The following is a 19,079-nucleotide window of genomic DNA, read 5'->3' as shown; positions in this document are numbered from 1 at the left end:
CCCAACCTAGGGGTCGGGGCCCTCCAAAGGGTCAGCAGATAAATCTGAGGGGTGGTGAGATGATTAATGGGAGAGGAAAGAAGAAAAAACAAAGTTCTGATACACAAATCTGTTTTCAGTTTTTGGACTTTTTCTCTAATCTTTGATTTTTGCTGAAATATTGGATCATTTGAACATTTATTGAAATGAAAGCATGTGAGAAGTTTAGAGGGAAAAATCACTATTTGGTGGAGCTGTTAACAACTCATAGACATGTGAAATGTGACCCCGACTACACACTGCTTTTTGTAAGACGTCAAAAGACAAAAAGGTTGGAAACCACTGGTTTCATCTTTAACAATGTGTTGTATTTTAAAAGCTTGTTATATTATCCATTGTGTCAAATCTTCATCTGAAAAGTAACTAAAGCTGTCAAATAAATGTAGTGGAGTAGAAAGTACAATATTTCCCTCTGAAATGTAGAAAGTAGCATCACATGGAAATACTCAAGTAAAGTACAAGTACCTCAAAACTGTCCTTCAGTAAATGTACTTAGTTACTGCTAAAAATCACCTGATTTAAACAGAATGCTTAACACTGGAATTCAAAAACAAAACCTTTAAGTTATGTAAAATTCATATATTACTTTTTAAATTATATCCTCTTCCATCTCTGGCTGATGAGGAGGAGGAGGATGAGGAGGAAGAGAAGGAGGAGGATGATGATGATGATGAGCAGGAGGAGGAGGAGGAGAAGGAGGAGGAGAAGGAGGGGGAGGGTCCGTGTGTCTGCATGCAGCCTCCGGAGCGCAGGGCGGGGCGACGCCGCGCAGCAGCAGCTTCATCACCGCTGACCGACACCGACCTCCTGCTCGTCTCCAGGCCGCGGCATGGACGCCGGAGCCCGGCCCGTTTTCTCTGAATCACAGCGGGGTCCGGTTCGAGGTGCGGTCCGTGCGGATGATTAGAATGATGATGATGATGATGATATAATGATGGTGGCGTGCAGTTAGAGCTGCGGAGCGGAAACAAACCGCAGACTGAATCCGTGCGGCAGCGGGAGCATCGCGGTCCGATGCAGCAGAAAAATCGCCATTGTTTGGATGCGCAGCAGACTGAGAGGAAAAAGCCCGACTTCACTGCAGCTGTTTGACTGACACACATCATGCTTCCCCCGCTGCTTCCCGCCGTCTATCTGCTCTGCTTCGTCCAGGTAAAGACGCGTTTTTTCCGGGGAAATATTCCGCTTTTGGTGCGTTTTCTGCTGCCTGGATGTCATGAAGCAGCAGCAGGAGTCTGTGTCGCTTTGTTTAGTGAAAACACAGCAGATAAAATGTGTTCAGGTTTAGAAGAGGAGTTATATAAGAAGTGGATGATGAATATTTGAGTGTGTGTCGGTGTGTGTGTGTGTGTGTGTGTGTGTGGAGATGGACGCGTTGTGGCACCGCAGGTCGGGTTGTGAAGCAGCCAGCAGCTCGTTTTGTCCTGCAGAAAGTGGGTCAGTCGGCTGCAGCCTCAGTGATTCCCTGCATGTGTGTCAGCATCACACACACACACACACACACACACACACACACTGAGGCCTGCATCAACACAAACACAGAAACCTTGTGAGCTGCTCTTCATCTGTCTTGAGGAGCAGAAAATAAAACTGAAAACATTTCACATCCTGCAGCAGCAGCTGATGATCAATATCTGAATTGACCTGCTCAGGTGTGACTGCAGCTCCTCCAGTTTTATACCTGAGTCCAGTTTACAGCTTCTGCTGCTTCACCTGAGTATTAACATGTCGGTGGATTTGATTTTTCAGAATATTGTAGTTTTTCAGCTCTGTAACTATTTTTAACGTATTTATTTGTTTGCAAAGTAAGAAAATAGAATTTCATTTGGACATAAAGATACTGATGTGTGGACAAACTAGAGCTGCAACGATTAGTTAATTAATTGATTGGTTGCCAACTATTAAATTAATCTCTAATTAACTATTTTGATAATGGATTTATTTTGAGTCATGTTTTAAGAATAAAAGTCCAAATTCTCTGATTCCAGCTTGTTAAATGTGAATATTTTCTGGTTTCTTTTAGTCTCTATGACAATAACTAAACTATACATGAACTTAAAGTAAACAAACACTTGTGAATCTCTGATATTAAATGTTTAAGAATAATTAAAAGATGTTGGACAATACGCAAGTTTGAATTCCACAAATCCAGAGAGGCAGAGATGATTCAAGTAGTCGACTGAAAGAACAACTTTAGATGGTTCAATAATCGTCATTTTTCAAACAAAAATGCCAAATATTCACTGTTCAAGACTTGCAAAGGTGAGAAATTGTTGCTTTTCTTGGTCTTTCGTTACTGTAAATGTGATATTTTGGAGGTTTTGGACTGTTGTTTGGACGATATCAGACACAGCTTGGACTCCAGGATGTTTTCTGATGTTTTATTGATCAAATGATTCATCGATTTATCATTAAAAAAATAATCAGTAGATGAATTGATGATAAAAATGGTTAGTTGCAGCTCTACACAAAACAGCTTCCGTATCTACATGAAAATTTAGCCAAGTGATGTTTTTCATCATCAGTTAATCTGCTGAATGTTTATTTTTTATCAGTTTTTTTTACAGTCATTACAGTCACAACACGGATCTGTGCGCTAACGGGACAGACAGGAACATACAGTATAGTTTCTAATAAAGCTGCAACTAACATTTATTGTCCTTATTGATGAATCTACCAGTTATTCTAGTTATAAAATAGTAACAAATAAAAAGTCAATCTGAACAATAAACCAGTCAGGCCGATATATCAGCTCACTGCAGATGTATCTGTATCGGTGCACGTTGGCCAATAAAATACTGAAATGCTACAGAAATCTGTAAAAATCAAATATATCAAAAATATTGTAAAACTCTTAAATATCAATATGAGCCTCATAAACCCTGAATTGATCTGGCTTTAATCACGTCCATCACAGTTTCCAGAAGTCTGTCACATGTCTGATTTTTGTTCGACCAACAGTCCAAAACTCAAAGATATTCAGTTGATTTATAAAGATATAAAACACATGAGACATTTGAGAAACTGTGAACAAACCGAACATCTGGAGTTATTACAGTCACACGGTACATTCTTTAGATTTAATAACATATTATTAATATATTTCATCTTTCTTTCATTCAACCATCTCTCTGTCGGTATCTGTGCCTCTGTGTTCAGGTCAGTGTTATCTGATGGTTTGAGTTTCTAATTTCCTCTTTTATATCAACCGCAGTGAAGTCAGGATTCATATCATGAGAGTTTGTTCTCTTCATGGAAACACACAGTGAGAAGCAAAGACGTGACGCTATCGTTCTCCTCACTACTACTATTAATACTTATTCCCTCTTTAAATGCACAGTATGTCATTTCTGTTGTTAAGAGTCTTTCAATCAAAACAAGAACAAAAGACGGGAGTTTGATGATGTCGTGAAGTAGTGTGGGATCATGGGAGTTGTTGTCTTCAGTGTTAAATAACCACCACTGCCGTCAGGGTTCCTTCATCGTTCAGCAGGTTTTTACCAGGAGCCGAATTATCTGCAGAGGAATTATCCTCCTCTTCAAAACAAACAGATCCAGTGATTAAAGCAGGTGATTAAAGCAGTTTCACATTAAAAATCAGTGTTTCTCTGAGGCTGTTGGGTGGAAACAGGACCTCCAGGAGGGGTTGTTAGCCGAACTGCTGCTAACGTTTGCTCAACTTGTTTCTCTGATCATTTAAGATCCAGACGTCTGATGACTAAAATCCTTCATCTGGTTAAAAGATATACTTAAAAACGACCAGGATCTAAAAACTGTATCATAAAAATGTGGATTAAAACTGAATGAAAGTCAATTTATGACAGAGTTTCTGGCGGGTAACCACAACGCTGACGTATGTACATGTATAGTCTTTGGTAAAGCGACCAAATGAAATGACTGTTTCTTTGATTAAAAATACAGATTTCTCTGGCTTTGAGAATTGTTGGAAACATTTGGGATAATGTAAGTAAATAGTGAATGGGCTGCATTTATATAGCGCCCTTCTAGTCTTCCAACCACTCAATACATGTCAACATTCACACACATTCATACACTACGATGGAACAGCTATTGGGAGCAATGTGGGGTTCAGTATCTTGCCCAAGGACAAGCCGGGAATCGAACCGTCTATCTTCCGATTATTGGACGACCCGCTCCACCTCCTGAACCACAGCCGCCACAGCTGTACATTACACTACTGAACAAAATATATAACATTGGTTTAGTTGTTTCTAGACATTTTAATGCAGAAAAGTTACATATTATACCTTTTTTTAAGTAGCTTTAAAATTGTTAAAAAATGTTTTCCACAATGTTTTCTGCAGTTTTTAGTGTTATAAATATGTAACCTAAGAGTGTTTATATTTAATGGAGACTGCTTTCTAGTTTTAATGACTGCTGGTACAATGAGAGCTGAAGATATCAGATATCTGCAGTGATTGCAGTGACTGACAGAACAAGCTGCTGCTCAGCTCTGAATCAGGTGAATAAAATATTGATCTGATGTGCTTAATACAGTTGTGAAGTGTAAAAATCCTGTGAATTTTTTCTCATAGACAACAATACGTGACTCTCAGTTCTGTCTTCTACAGTTTGGATCAACATGAAACTCAAGGTTGAATCATCAGAACAAAAGATGAATAACTGAGTTAGAAAATATCTGGTTCTTTAGTAAAAAGTCAAAGCTACAAGACTGTGGACATAAAGATTTCTGGTTAGAAGTTAACTACAACTCCCAAGATGCATTTCCGCAAGAAACAGCCAATCACAAAGCTTAAAATTTGGTCACGTGCGCTGCTAATAGCGGGCAGAAGCTAAAGATTCAGTTTATTTTTTATTTCTGAGTCACTTTGAGTGAATTCTGTATCCATGGTGACATGTTTTGTTTTTTGTCTCCATAGCAACGGCAGCCGAGGCTCATGGGAGTGGTAGTGTTCTCACAAACAAAATGTGATTTATCAGAAACAATGTAAATAATGTAAAGTGGTGTCAATATAAACACTTTTTAAAGTTAAGTTTAAGTAAGAGTGAGCGGTGTTGAGCCAGAACTCGTTACTACGTCACACCAGAAACTCAAATCAAATCTGCAGGAAGCTTTAACATGAGCCCGCCGCCACCCAGCGCTACGCTGAGTGTTTACGTAACTTCTGAGACATACTGAGTCTCGTTAAGCAGACAACGTCACAGATATGTTTAAAATACACTCAGCATTTATAAAAAAAATGCCAAAAATAATACCAGATCTTTAATCTTAAAGTTTGGCTAACACATGAAATAAATGTTGCTGATAAAATCTACAAATGAGAAGCCTTGCTAATGTGGGTCTGACGCGTTGGGTCGGGGTCACATTTCACATGTCTATGAGTTGTTAACAGCTCCACCAAATAGTGATTTTTCCCTCTAAACTTCTCACATGCTTTCATTTCAATAAATGTTCAAATGATCCAATATTTCAGCAACAATCAAAGATTAGAGAAAAAGTCCAAAAACTGAAAACAGATTTGTGTATCAGAACTTTGTTTTTTCTTCTTTCCTCTCCCATTAATCATCTCACCACCCCTCAGATTTATCTGCTGACCCTTTGGAGGGGCCCGACCCCTAGGTTGGGAACCACTGGACTAAACTAGCTAACTGTATATAAAGTAGTGTAAACTAGCTCCACCTCCAGCAGCTACAACAGTAACATGCTGCTCTAACACTGATGCTTCACTATTAATAATCTAATGATGTCATATATAATAATATATCAGTCAGAGGGACCAAACCACTACTTTTACTGCAATACTTTAACTACATCAAGCTCATAATACTTATGTACTTTTACTGTAATGGAGTATTTTTACATGTCTGCATTGGTACTTTTTACTGTAGTAAAGGATCTGAGTACTTCTTCCACCGCTGGCGACACAGAAGGAAACAGTTTTTTTGACATGTGACAGGCAGCGTGTTGTGAGTCTTAAAGAGCGTCGTGGCACAACAATGAAGTAAGTGTCCTGCAGTGTGATCCCTGCTGCTGCTGGTTTTTATGGTGATTAGTGAGATAATGATCTTATTACCACCATGTGAGCTCATTAATGCTCTCAGGCTGCTGGAGGGTTAAACTCATCTCAATATGGAGAACAGAAAAAGTCATTAAACAGCAGCCAGGATGCAGCCTCTGACACAGATATCTGATAATGAGATAATTAACGTAATAAATCCAAACACTGTGAACCAGCTGTGATATAGTTACTGGAAGATTCAGCGATGAACTGTTACTTGTTTTAGCCACTTTCTAATGTAATATAAGTAAAAATAACAAAAAATAGGCTGATAAATGCTCAAACATGTTGTAAGAGGAAGTAGAAACGTGCAGCTGTGAGGTTCAGTCATAGACTGTTAATAATGATGGACACCGCTATGTCACCCGGTGGTTTGTGGACTCCCGTTTTGAAGCCTTGAGTTTGCATTTTGACTGTCACCATCTTGGATTTTTTGTAGCCAGAAGTGACCATATTTGGACGAGAGGGTGGAGCTGACCCTAACGCTAGCTGCTAGCTCGGTTAGCACGGCGCACTTAACTGTGATAATGTTAATGCTAATTTTCGCCAGGCTCAAATCAAAATATACTTTCCATAAACACTGAACATCCGACTCCTTAAAGGTTCTTTCAGTACAACCAAACGCTGAACAAGAATTATTAACTTTGATGAACTGAAAACACAGAAATAATGACGGCTAATCTGGGGTTATGTTACCTAACATATGTAACCAACGTTGTCGCTGTGGTAGCGACTTGTCAATCACAATGTAGCCACGCCCTGAAGCATACGCTGCTTTATCGTCTATTTTACTTTAAATGGGACCATAACTTACAAAATGAACATCATGCTGTATTGAAGAAGACTTTAAACTAGTGACTGAGACCATAAACTCATTAGGAAAGTGTTTACTGAGGTAATAAATCAAGAGAGAAGTAGGATCATTTTCTCATAGACTTCCATACAATCAGACTTCTTCTTAGAGCCAGTGGAGTCGCCCCCTGCTGGCCGTTAGAAAGACACTTCCACATTGGTTTCACTTTTCAGATCTGGAGCTTCCTGTTTGGGGTCAATATGTGATTTAGTTCAGTCAGAAAACTGCTGGATCACTGACGAGCTTCCATTTCTGCTCTTGTTTCCGAAATTTCATAAACTTCATAAATTGTTGATATCTTTAAACGTCAATTTAAAACCTCTGTTGCCAGACTTTTGATTAAGAATAACTTACAGACATTATTTATTTAAGGATAATAAGGATTATAAATAAGGAGTTTTATACTGTAAAGTATTCCAGTAGAACATAAATATACAGCCATGATTTTGGCTCTGCTTCACGTTCTCCACCTCATTTGTCATCTTACATTATGTTCTTATATTGAACACATTGTAGTTCATTATCACATTGGTCATCCAGATATTACAGAAATAACCAGTCAAACCAGACAGCATTGCGTTTTGTGATTAAAAGTAGCTGCTAATGAAAGTAATTCTAGATTCGTTGGGTATTTCACGCTGTAGAAAACTTTCCTTATTATTTTATAGAACAGTTAATATTTGCTGCTGAGATTAAAAATATCTATAGTCGTCTGGAAAACATAATTTCAACATGAAAGTCTGGTTTCATTGCGAGCCAGAGAGCTTCTCAGCTAACGAAGCTAACGGAGAGCTGCCGGCTCTGCTCTGCTGCCACTTTGAAGACCTTCAGTCCTTTCTGTGTTTGCCAGGCAGCATAATGAGCCCAAACAGGTCATTAAGGAGAAATTCACCAATGACTGGACACTTTATACACTGAAGGGCAGCGAACAAGAGAGGGAAGGAAGGAAAACAGCCAAATCCAGTGAGTGAAAACAGCTCGGGGCTTCTTCCAGCTTCTGAAACCAGAGATCAGAGGAGATGAAACAGTTCACAGAGCGGCTGCCAAAATCTGAAGCTGTGAGATAACAGGCCTCACACTCAGCATGTCTTATACAACCAGACAGGTACTGAAACCCTTTTGTTTGCAAACCAAACACGTAATTTCATGCAACGGTGCTGAAATTTTGCCATCGGAAACGAGCGTTTGATCAGAAATTCATCCTCTCGTCACTTCGCCAACTGTCTTTTGTTAAGCGTGAAAAGCAAAATATCCTCCTCACTGCCACAGCTCGGACCGCTGCTCAAATGATACGCAACATGCACAGAGAGAAAATGAAATGGGAGAAAGTGTATAATCTCATTTCAGTGTACATGTTACACACTAGAGCTGCAACTAAAAATGATTTTCATTATTGATTATCTGTGGATTATTTTTTTCAATTAACTGATTAGTCGTTTGTCAAAAAATGGTGAAAAATGTTGATCAGTGTTTCCCAAAGGTCCAACATGACGTCCTCAAATGTCTTGTTTTGTCCATAAACCCAAAGATATTCAGTTTACTGTCACAGAGACTAAAGAAACCAGAAAGTATTCACTTTTTTTTTTTTTCTTAAAAAATTACTCAAAATGATTAATCGATTATCAAAATAGCGGGCAATGAATTTGATAGTTGGCAACTAATCAATTAGTCAATTAATTGGCTCTGGATGTTAGCAACACAGCAATTAAGCTATGATAGCTTCCTTCATTTTAGACTCTCCGGCTCTCCGTCCACTCAAAGGTCACTTATTGACCTTTTGGGCTGTGACGATAACGGCATTACCGCGATACTGCGGTCATGTGACGCCTACTGAGCTCATTACCATCATCACAGCATTTAAACATCCACGAGGATGCGTCGCTTTTTCACCGCAGTAAGAAAAAATTCATACTTTTGCAGCCTTAAGTGATGATTTGCAGATTCACCAGTTTGCTAACTGACCAAAGTTGAACTCGACCAGAGTTTAGCAAACGTTTCAAATGTTTAAAACTGAACCTAAATGGATTTAATAAGAGATTTGGAAGAATAGGAAGCAGATTCAATGAAATGCCATCAAACCCCAACTTTACTCTTCCATTTGGCTGTTTAGGAGCGATACCGATCAATGGCGTAATGTGATTAGCATTGAATGATTGATAATGATCAGCAACTTGTTCCTCTGCTTAAAAAGGTTTACAGGAAAATACGACATCGTTCAGCTCAGTGGTAGAAATTATGAGTGACCTAATCTCACCTTTGAGGTAAAGATTTAAATATAACGTAATGTTAGACCTACTAAGTGATAATGATAATAATAATAACTATAAGTATATTATAATAATATATAGTTCTTTATGAATAAATTCTATTTATAAAGAACTTTTTAGATAAAACAGTTCAGCACAATAAGATAAAATAAAATCAGGCCAATAAACATCCAGACAACAAAATACAAAATAATATGAATAAGACTAAAAGGAATCGAATGATGTTTATTGTTTATGTCCTTCATGTCTGTTATGATCAGTTATTGACGAAAAGAGGAGTGCTGTTGTAGATGTTGATCAGAGTTATTGATTAGTTCACAGCTTCCTGTTGCAGGTAGTTTAAAGGTCTCTGCTGGAGTCAGATCCTGTTTTGTTTTTTTTTTGGGGGGGGGGGGGCGTTGGATAAGCAGCCATTGTTGCTGCTCTCATTGAGTTGGTCGGCAGGCGGGTGGGTGGTCATCCCGGTGAAGACTTTTGAAGGAGGGAGCTGCTGTCAACAGCCAACACAGCGAGGCTCATTCCTCTTTGTTTACTTTGATTAAATGCCAAATGAAGGAGGTGATGGGGGGGGGGGGTCTGTAATTACCTCCCGCTTCCCTCCTCAGTTTTCATTAATTAAAGCCGTGTTTGTGCTCCTGTATTATCCTGAGGAGGAGAATGTTTTGTCAGAAAAGGTGGAAAACTGGAACGTCAGCAGAGACTCAGCTGGTCTTCAGAGATGTGGACGGTTAAACAAGCAGTTTGCTCACTTTTTAAATTGCAGATTAGACTTTAGACACTTTTCTCGCCCGTCACATCAAGAGGCTGCATGATTATAGTTAAAATGATAATTATTAAGATCCTATTTATTTAATCACTCTTGTTAATCCATTTTTTTTACTGCACTCAGAACATTTTCAATGGACAGAAAACTGCCTTCACTGTCACACTGAAGGATTAAAACATTACAAATAAAACTTGATGCAAATGTACAAATATTTAAATAATAACTGGCACAAATTAGAGACCCACCAGTCTGACTTTTCCTCCTCAGATATCGATTCTGACTCTGAGTGCTGATTCGATAGCAGCTGCTAACGTTGCTAATGAATGTTCGATGTTTAAGCTAACGTGAGGCGACGTACTCATGAACTTCAAGTGAAGACAATGTTGTGTCTCCGTAGTGTTTCTGTTTAACTCCAGTTACTAAAAGTGCGTCATTAATAAAATTAGTAGTTTTTTTTATCAAACTCCTTTTTATCAAACTTTTATAAATGTGTAATAAAAACTATTTTGTTTATGCAATATTTCAAAAATACTTCTGGACAAAAAGCGCAGAAAATCATCTAAATCTAGACTGGGTCCACACTAAGCCGGCTAAACCAGTAAACACATCTTCTCTCCGTACTGGTCGTCTGTTCAGACTAAAACGTAGCTTTTCCAAAATGTCCTCCAGAGTGTAAATGTGAAAACGCCGGCTTGGCGTCGTAGCGTGTACGAGGGAAAACTGTCATATCACTGACAGAGCAGATGGTTGCAGTAGTCCAGAGTTTCACTGGAAGAGGAAGAAGAAGAAATACAACGACAATAACAACAATGGCGGACGGCTTCTCTTTATTGTCTACTTTGACAGCTTGTTCAGAGTTAAACATATCGACCACCTTTCTCTGCTCAAACTGTCGGAATCTGCTGCAATAAACTAAATATAAAGGAAATAGAAACAGTAAACCGTTTCTTCTTCACTGTTTTTCTGTGGCTGGCTTGCTTGTCCGTCCTCTGCACATGCCCAGTAGGAGGAGAATTACCTGATTTGGTGTTTTTAATGTGGACGGAGGTATTAACACAAACCAGCTGAAACTCCTGCTGTGGACGTTGGTGGTTTTTCCCTCCAGGAAACTTCTCCGCATGAAATGTCCAACAGACGCTTGTGATTTGGACCAATCGTGGCGTTTGGTGTGGTGGTAACTGACGTCACTGCAGCGTTCAGCAAGGATTCAGACGCATTCATCTCTATCTGAAACGCTCAGTGTGCCTGTATGTGTTTGTGTGTGTTTATTTGCGTTTGTTTGTGTGTGTATATGTGTTTTTCTATGCTTATTGGGACCGTTTCTGGTATAAACACTGACTTTATTGGGACCAGTAGTCCTCATAGGGACCAAAGTCTGGTCCTAATACAGCAAAATGTCATTTCTGAGGTCCCGGTTAAGGTTAGACTACAAAATGAATGGAGTCAATTCAATGTCCTAACTGTCTTTGTGTTCGTGTGTGTGTGTGTGTGTGTGTGTGTGTGTGTGTGTGTGTGTGTGTCAGCAGCTCTTTGAATAAACTCAGTGTTTTCCTGTGCGTGTCTAATTTGCTCTGATTAAACTCGGGCTCTCGGGCTCTCGTGCTCTCGTGCGAGCGTCGGCTCTAATCGCAGCCTCGGCGGGAACTTCTCCTCCGTCTGTTCGCTCACCAGATCACATTGATTATATCCTCAGATTATTAGTGCACTTTCACATACGGGGGATTAACCCTGACAGTGATAATCCAAACAGCCTGTTGTTTTCTGAACTCAAATATCAGCAACATTACACAGCAAATCTGCTTTTCTGTACATTGTAAAACTCTACAGTGTGTAAAGCTTTTATTAGAACCAGGCTGCTGAAACACACCTGACAGCAGTGTTACAGGTTTACTGCAGGATTAAGTTACCAGCACTTTACATGATATAAAGGTATGTTATCAAAGCTGTTATGTTGGGTTGTTCCCATTAACACCAATGACAAGAGTTGTATTTGGGTTTTTTTTTAACATGCGTGATGTTATGGGTCCAGATGATTATTACTATTGATTTCCGTCATGACCTTGTTTTCTCTAGCGCCACCATCGGGACAAACTTTTACACATCAAGTATCACATCACATCTTTCCAGCCACACTGATGGACTTTCTGGCGTTTTAATAGACCAAACAATTAATCAGTTAATTGAAAAACAGTCTGCAGATGAAAATAACTGAGTGGTTTAACCAGTTTCATGTAGACGTAGCCTACGCTAACAGTTTCCCCCTGCTTCCAGTCATTGTGCTAAGCTAGGCTAAACATGCAGGGACCCGTATCCTGGGAGACGACTAACGATGATCAACTTCCTCCACCGCGTACAGTATTTCATTTTCTGTGATGCTAAATTTTAAGCTAACTCTTCTATTAGTGATTACATCATGGTTCTGCTACCAAACCTAACAAACAGCGATAGTTGGTGGGAAGACCAATAATAGTACGACTGGTTTCCAGTTTAGCGGTACAAGGGAAGAGTACATCAACATGAACTCAGTGTTTTATTCTGAAACTTGTAAGTGCGTCTGACGAAATCTCGTCTCAACAGAGCAAACTTACCTGAAGAGGAAAACTGTGAGGTGTAGTTAAAGCTAGTAAGTGGACCTTCAGATAAGTTTTTTTTTTTTTTTTTGCCAAACTTGATTTTTGTGGTTAGTTTTGGGACAGTTTACGTGTTCGTGTTGTTTTCTGAGTGAAGGAGTGAGCTGTCAATCATCTTTAACGCTTCAAATCTCATTGAGAAAAGTGAAAACTGCTCCAGTGTCGCTGACAGTGTGAACTCACTGATCTCATTCTTATTTATTTCGTTGAAAATCTTGTTAACAAATACTAAAAAGACCTTTTTATTGGTTGGGGAGGCAAATTTGAGCACAGCTGATATTTATTTATTAAGAAGCTTTATTTTGATGAACGTGAAAGTTCATTTTTGATCTTGGAAACAGTAGCTTGGATGAAAAAATGTATATATGTAAGTGGACTGTCAATCATTTATTGTAAAGTTTAATGAAAAGTGAAAATTGTTCTGCTGTTATTGAACCTCAAATCAGTCGACTTGTCCGTCTCATTCTTAGTATTTTTTGGAAAATTTGTTCATAAATACTAAATGGATTTTTTCCTGCTTTAAATACTGAGTGGAAGAAGAATTTAGAGTTAAAGTGGTTACTCAGAAACTTGATTTTCAGCGTCAAAGTTAATTTATGATCTTAGAAAAAACTGAACGAACTCCATCTGCTGAGGAAAACTGAGACGTGGAGAAAAAGCTGGAAAGAGGAGTTTGGTCGTTTGTTGTTGAGCCGTCGATCTTCTGTTGTAAAGTTTAATGAAGTTACTTTAAAGGCCTGTTGAGCCTCATCAGACCTCCTGGACAGAAACGTTGGAAAAGCCGTCAGCGAGGAACTCGTGGGGCTCATTCATAGTCTGATGTTCTGTCCTCTCCTCTCGTTGGAGCTGTCAGAGGTCTGGACCCCCCCACCCCCCCCCGGCCTCCTACACAGAGGAAAACAAAAACTGTGGAGGTTTGCATGATAATGTTGGCAGCTGCCTGAGGGCGACGCCTCCTGACCCCCCCCCCCCCCCCCCCCGTTCACTGCTCATTCACAGGGTCAGATACTCGATTCATTCACCAGCTCGGCCGAGAGAGAGAGAGAGAGAGAGAGTTAGTGTGTGTTTGTCTCTCGTACTTCTGTCCTTTTGGAACCAAGAAGAATAAAATGAAGCTTTGGTTCCAGATCAGAATAAAGATTCAAAGGTTGAAGTTCAGATTTCTTCAGAGATAAACACTTGATTTGTGACTGACAACCAACCAGAAGTAACACCAACAGGTTTTCATCCAAACTACTGTTTCCAAGATAAAAAAATCAACTTTCACACTCACCAGAATCAAGTTTCTGAATAAAATAACATCAGCTGTACTCAAATGTGCCTCCCCGACCAGTATTTAAAGTAGATAAACTTGTATTTGTTTACAAGTTTTCCAAAAAAATACTAAGAAGGAGACAGACGAGTCGTTTCTCTGTCCTCGACAGCAGCAGAGCGACACTATAGAGCACAATTTTCACTTTTCTCAATGACGTCTGCTGCAGCTCAAAAGACTTTATTCAGCTATAAATCAAAGTAAATGTTGACCACATGATTTCTTTTAAAGAGAAGACGTTAGTCGTGGTGACGTGTGTGTCGTGTGTGTCGTGTGTGTCGTGTGTGTCGTGTGTGTGTGTCGGTCTCATATAAACCTGAATAAACAGAGTAACATTAACATTCAGGCTGCCGCCCTGCAGGCTCTCTGCTCGGCTCCGTGTCCATGGTAATCCTGGAATCAGACAGACATAATGAGCATCTCCTCCTCCTCCACCCCAAATGTGTCTCTCCTTTCATCTCGGTTGCCATGGCGACGGCCGAGCAGTGGCGATGAATGACTTGAATGAACTGGTATAGATTTTTTTTTTTTTTCTCTCCCTGAGCCTCGCCTGGCAGGATGATGTGTGTGACGACCGAGCGTTACTTTACGAGCTCGCCGTCCTTCACCTCTGACGCTTTGCTCTGTGACAGACAGGTGTATTAATCCGCTGCTGAAAATAGTTCCCAACAAATATATGATCTCCTGCTGTTTGTTTGTGGAAAAACTGAAAATTAAAACTTAAAAAACGACTGTTGGTTCCCTGAAATCTACTGACCCTGATCTGTAGAGGTGGAACATAACTAAGTACATTTACTCAACTGCTGTGTTTAAGTACAGTTTAGAGGTACTTGTACTTTACTTGAGTATTTCCATGTGATGCTACTTTCTACATTTCAGAGGGAAATATTGTACTTTCTACTCCACTACATTTATTTGACAGCTTTAGTTACTTTTCAGATGCAGATTTGACACAATGGATAATATAACAAGCTTTTAAAATACAACACATTGTTAAAGATGAAACCAGTGGTTTCCAACCTTTTTGGCTTTTGACGTCTTACAAAAAGCAGTGTGTAGTCGGGGTCACATTTCACATGTCTATGAGTTGTTAACAGCTCCACCAAATAGTGATTTTTCCCTCTAAACTTCTCACATGCTTTCATTTCAATAAATGTTCAAATGATCCAATATTTCAGCAAAAATCAAAGATTAGAGAAAAAGTCCAAAAACTGAAAACAGATTTGTGTATCAGAACTTTGTTTTTTCTTCTTTCCTCTCCCATTAATCATCTCACCACCCCTCAGATTTATCTGTTGACCCTTTGGAGGGACCCGACCCCTAGGTTGGGAACCACTGGACTAAACTAGCTAACTGTATATAAAGTAGTGTAAACTAGCTCCACCTCCAGCAGCTACAACAGTAACATGCTGCTCTAACACTGATGCTTCACTATTAATAATCTAATGATGTCATATATAATAATATATCAGTCAGAGGGACCAAACCACTACTTTTACTGCAATACTTTAACTACATCAAGCTCATAATACTTATGTACTTTTACTGCAATACTTTAACTACATCAAGCTCATAATACTTATGTACTTTTACTGCAATACTTTAACTACATCAAGCTCATAATACTTATGTACTTTTACTGCAATACTTGAACTACATCAAGCTCATAATACTTATGTACTTTTACTGCAATACTTTAACTACATCAAGCTCATAATACTTATGTACTTTTACTGCAATACTTTAACTACATCAAGCTCATAATACTTATGTACTTTTACTGCAATACTTGAACTACATCAAGCTCATAATACTTATGTACTTTTACTGCAATACTTTAACTACATCAAGCTCATAATACTTATGTACTTTTACTGCAATACTTTAACTACATCAAGCTCATAATACTTATGTACAGTAAAGTGAATATCTTTTGAAATTGTTTACTGTCATAAAGATTAAAGAAACCAGAAAATATTGATATTTAAGAAGCTGAATCAGAGAATTTTGACTCAAAACAATTAATTAATTATCAAAATAGTTGGTAAATGATTTTCTGTTAGTCGACTAATCAATGAAGCTCCAAAGATATTCCAGTAAAACCTCAGAATATAAATCTATAAATGTGCAGAATGTGTCGTCTTTCTGATGAGTTTCTGTTGTAGATTAAATGTCAGTTACACAATAAGAAGCTGTTTCTGGATTGAGGTCATCTGGTGCAACATTGTGTTATATTCTGTGTGATAAAGAGAACAAACAAAGGAGAAATTCCCCCCAACAGACGAGCGTGGGCGTCATGTTGACCAAAAACAGACCAAACACATCATCACTTCCAGTAGATTTTTATTCCTGTTTCTCCATTTAAAGGTCTTTAAAAAGCCTCTCAGTGATGTTTCAGATTAGAGATGTGGGTCATGGATTATCTGCTGTCCTGCAGAATAAGAGTTGATATGAACTCTTTGTGTGGTTTTGTTCTTTAAAGCTGATTCATGCCGACGTGTTTCTGATGTTGATATGATTTAATCTCCCTCAGCTGTCCCGTAAACACATCTGAATTTACAACAAACAAACAAACAAAACCTGCTGCTGTTTCTGATGGAAGGACGGGGTTAGCGTTAGCTTAGCACAAAGACTGGAAGCAGAGGGAAACTGTTAGCCTAAAGAGAGAAAATCCAGCTTTTTAATATGTTGACAGGTTGTATGTTGTTGGATAATAAGCTGATCAGATGTTCACCACTGTTAACTGTTTTTAACAGGTTTTGTGAATGGATTCATGTTTTTTAAAGGGTAAAAATACCTTTAAAATCTACAAATTACCACAAAAAACACTGAATTTGTACAACCTCAATATGTGATGTTGTTGTTAATTAATGGAAAACTAATGGATTCACATATTAAGTGGTTTTAAAGTGATGAAATCCCCGTAAGATTGACCACATAGCATTAAAGTCACCCCTGAATTTAAACTACTTTCAATTAAAATTAATACTTTTAAGGTGCTTTTAAAAGGATTCAATTATTATTTGGTGAGTTTTTTTACGCGTTAAAAACTCCTAAAAATGTGCAGAAAAGCTGTTAAATAACTTTGCACTCACACTAAGAGACTGATGAGCGGTGGCGGCGTGTTTTTCATGTTTCCACTGAAAAAAATACTCTCAAAATCACGTTGTTGGCTTTTGTTTTTGGGTTTATGTGGAACAGAACAGATGTTTGATGGGAAGTGTAGTTTAGTAGTTTACAACAGTTTCTGTGGGAATAAAATCAAATCCTGATTTGCTGCTAATTTGCATAAAGTGAAACTCTGCTCAACTTCAGCTCGTCGCTCTCGGCGTCGCGCTGCTCGCCGCTGCCGAGGCGTCTGAAGCTCTTCGTCTCCAGCTCATATTAAAAATGAACGACTGCTTTTGTCGCTTCTATATTTGGATGTGAGAACACAGTTAATTCCATCGTTATTAAAGGTAAATTGATGGTTTGAATGAGCTGGTGAGGACAGTTTTTTTTGATAATCAGCAGTGATGAATTGATTATTTCATTAGCAGGACATGAATCATACTGAGGGATAATCATGCTCTCAGTTTGGGAACTACAGTTCCCAGAAGGCTTTGGGAGATTTAAACAGGAAGTGTAACACAACTTGAGTCCTGGTTTGCTTGTTTGAGCACCTTTTTTTTTTTTTCACATTTTGTCAAACATCACTGATTACTGTCATACTGAAGAAAACAGTTCTTCTCTGGTTACTAAGCAGATTAATGGAGGTTTATTCTTCATACATATTAGAGATGATGATATGTGCAGGAAGTGTAACTCGCCTCCTCAGTTAGAAAACCTCAGATGTAGAATAATCAGTGTTTTGCACAATAACAAGTGACTGTGGAAGGTTATGATGTCATTGTCTCGCCGGGGGTCGACACCTTCAGCCGTTTGGACAGACGACGGTCGGCGAGGCGTCGACTCTCCTGCTGTGTGGTTTAATGAAAGAACAGCAGCGACTCACCTGATCCCAAAAACACCTGAATAACAGATCAGCTGATATCAGAGAGACGACCGCTGAGCAGCTGAGAACCGTGTTTCCACAAGATGTGTCGGAGGTTATATTGATGATGTGTTCAGGAAATCTGGAATCAATCAGACAGATGTCATCTGAAGAGTGAGGAGGATAGTTTCTCCCAGCAAATACACAGAGCCGACGGGGAGTTCATTAGTTAACTGAGTATAGTACTGATGACTTTCATTTCAGTAAATACACACAGCCGGTTGTTAGTTCATTAGTTTATGGATTATGGTCATGATGACTTTTCTCCAACAAATATACAGAACTTTTTTTTTTTTTTTTTTTACTTCATGGAATATTGTGGTGATGACTTTCATTTCAGCAAATACACACAGCCGGTTGTCAGTTCGTGGGCTATAGTGATGTTTCTTTCTCAGCAAAAGGAGTATAGTCATGATATCTAGCAAATAAACAGGGCCACGTTTTACTGCATGTAGTACAGGAGTGATGTTTCTTTCTCAGCAAATACACAGGGCCGGTGGTTAGTTCCTGGAGTACAGTACTGATGACTTACGTTTCAGTAAATACACAGAGCCGTGTTTATCTGATAAAAGCTTTCAGGTGAAACAAGAAGAATCTGATGAACATCTATCGTCCTCCGGCTGCTCTGAGAAACATTTTAATTAAACAAAAAAAAAAAAAAAAGTCTCTTCAGGCGTCCTGATCCTCCAGAGACGACATGAGGAGGAGGAGGAGGAGGAGGAGGAGGAGGAGGAGGAGGAGGAGGAGGAGGAGGAGGAGGAGGAGGAAGAGGAGGAGGAGGAGGAGGAGGAGGAAGGCTGCCGCTCTGTGACACATCAGCGAGGTCATTTATTCAGTGTCGATAGAAATGGAGACGAGCTTTGTGGCGGTGCGGTGTATTTAATGGCATCAGAGAGATGATGAAGTTTTTCATTGGAAGAATATTTATTTATGTTTATAGTTTTCAGCTTCAGTGAAACTTTCAGTTTTTAAATTTATTTTCAGAAACAGAAATGAAATATATTGTAAATAAAATATTTATTGTTCATTCACTCAAACAGTTTTTTTCACACTTTTTTAAATCAGAACATGAAAGTTTTTGTATTTTTTATATTTTCTTTGAACATTGAATAAACATAAAACCCAGCAGCCTGTCATG

At 38.8% G+C, this 19,079-nt stretch overlaps 2 protein-coding genes across 7 annotated transcripts in view; both read left to right on the top strand.

Annotated features, from left to right (window-relative positions):
• Window positions 1–19,079, top strand: part of LOC137175993 (NACHT, LRR and PYD domains-containing protein 12-like) — a 190,581-nt gene that overhangs the window by 49,686 nt on the left and 121,816 nt on the right. The window lies entirely within an intron of this gene.
• The window catches only part of ptpro (protein tyrosine phosphatase receptor type O), a 70,995-nt gene continuing 52,746 nt past the window's right edge, over window positions 831–19,079 (top strand). For all 6 annotated transcript variants that reach the window (XM_067581957.1, XM_067581955.1, XM_067581954.1 and 3 more), the window contains exon 1: window positions 831–1,191. In XM_067581957.1, coding sequence (XP_067438058.1) covers window positions 1,144–1,191 — 48 coding nt within the window. In that variant the 5' untranslated portion in view covers window positions 831–1,143. The remainder of the gene's footprint in view (window positions 1,192–19,079) is intronic.

Source organism: Thunnus thynnus, chromosome 23 (genome assembly GCF_963924715.1).
Source record: "Thunnus thynnus chromosome 23, fThuThy2.1, whole genome shotgun sequence".
Lineage (NCBI taxonomy): Eukaryota > Metazoa > Chordata > Actinopteri > Scombriformes > Scombridae > Thunnus > Thunnus thynnus.
Note: the sequence above shows the minus strand (reverse complement) of the source record. Positions and strands in the feature narration are given on the sequence as shown.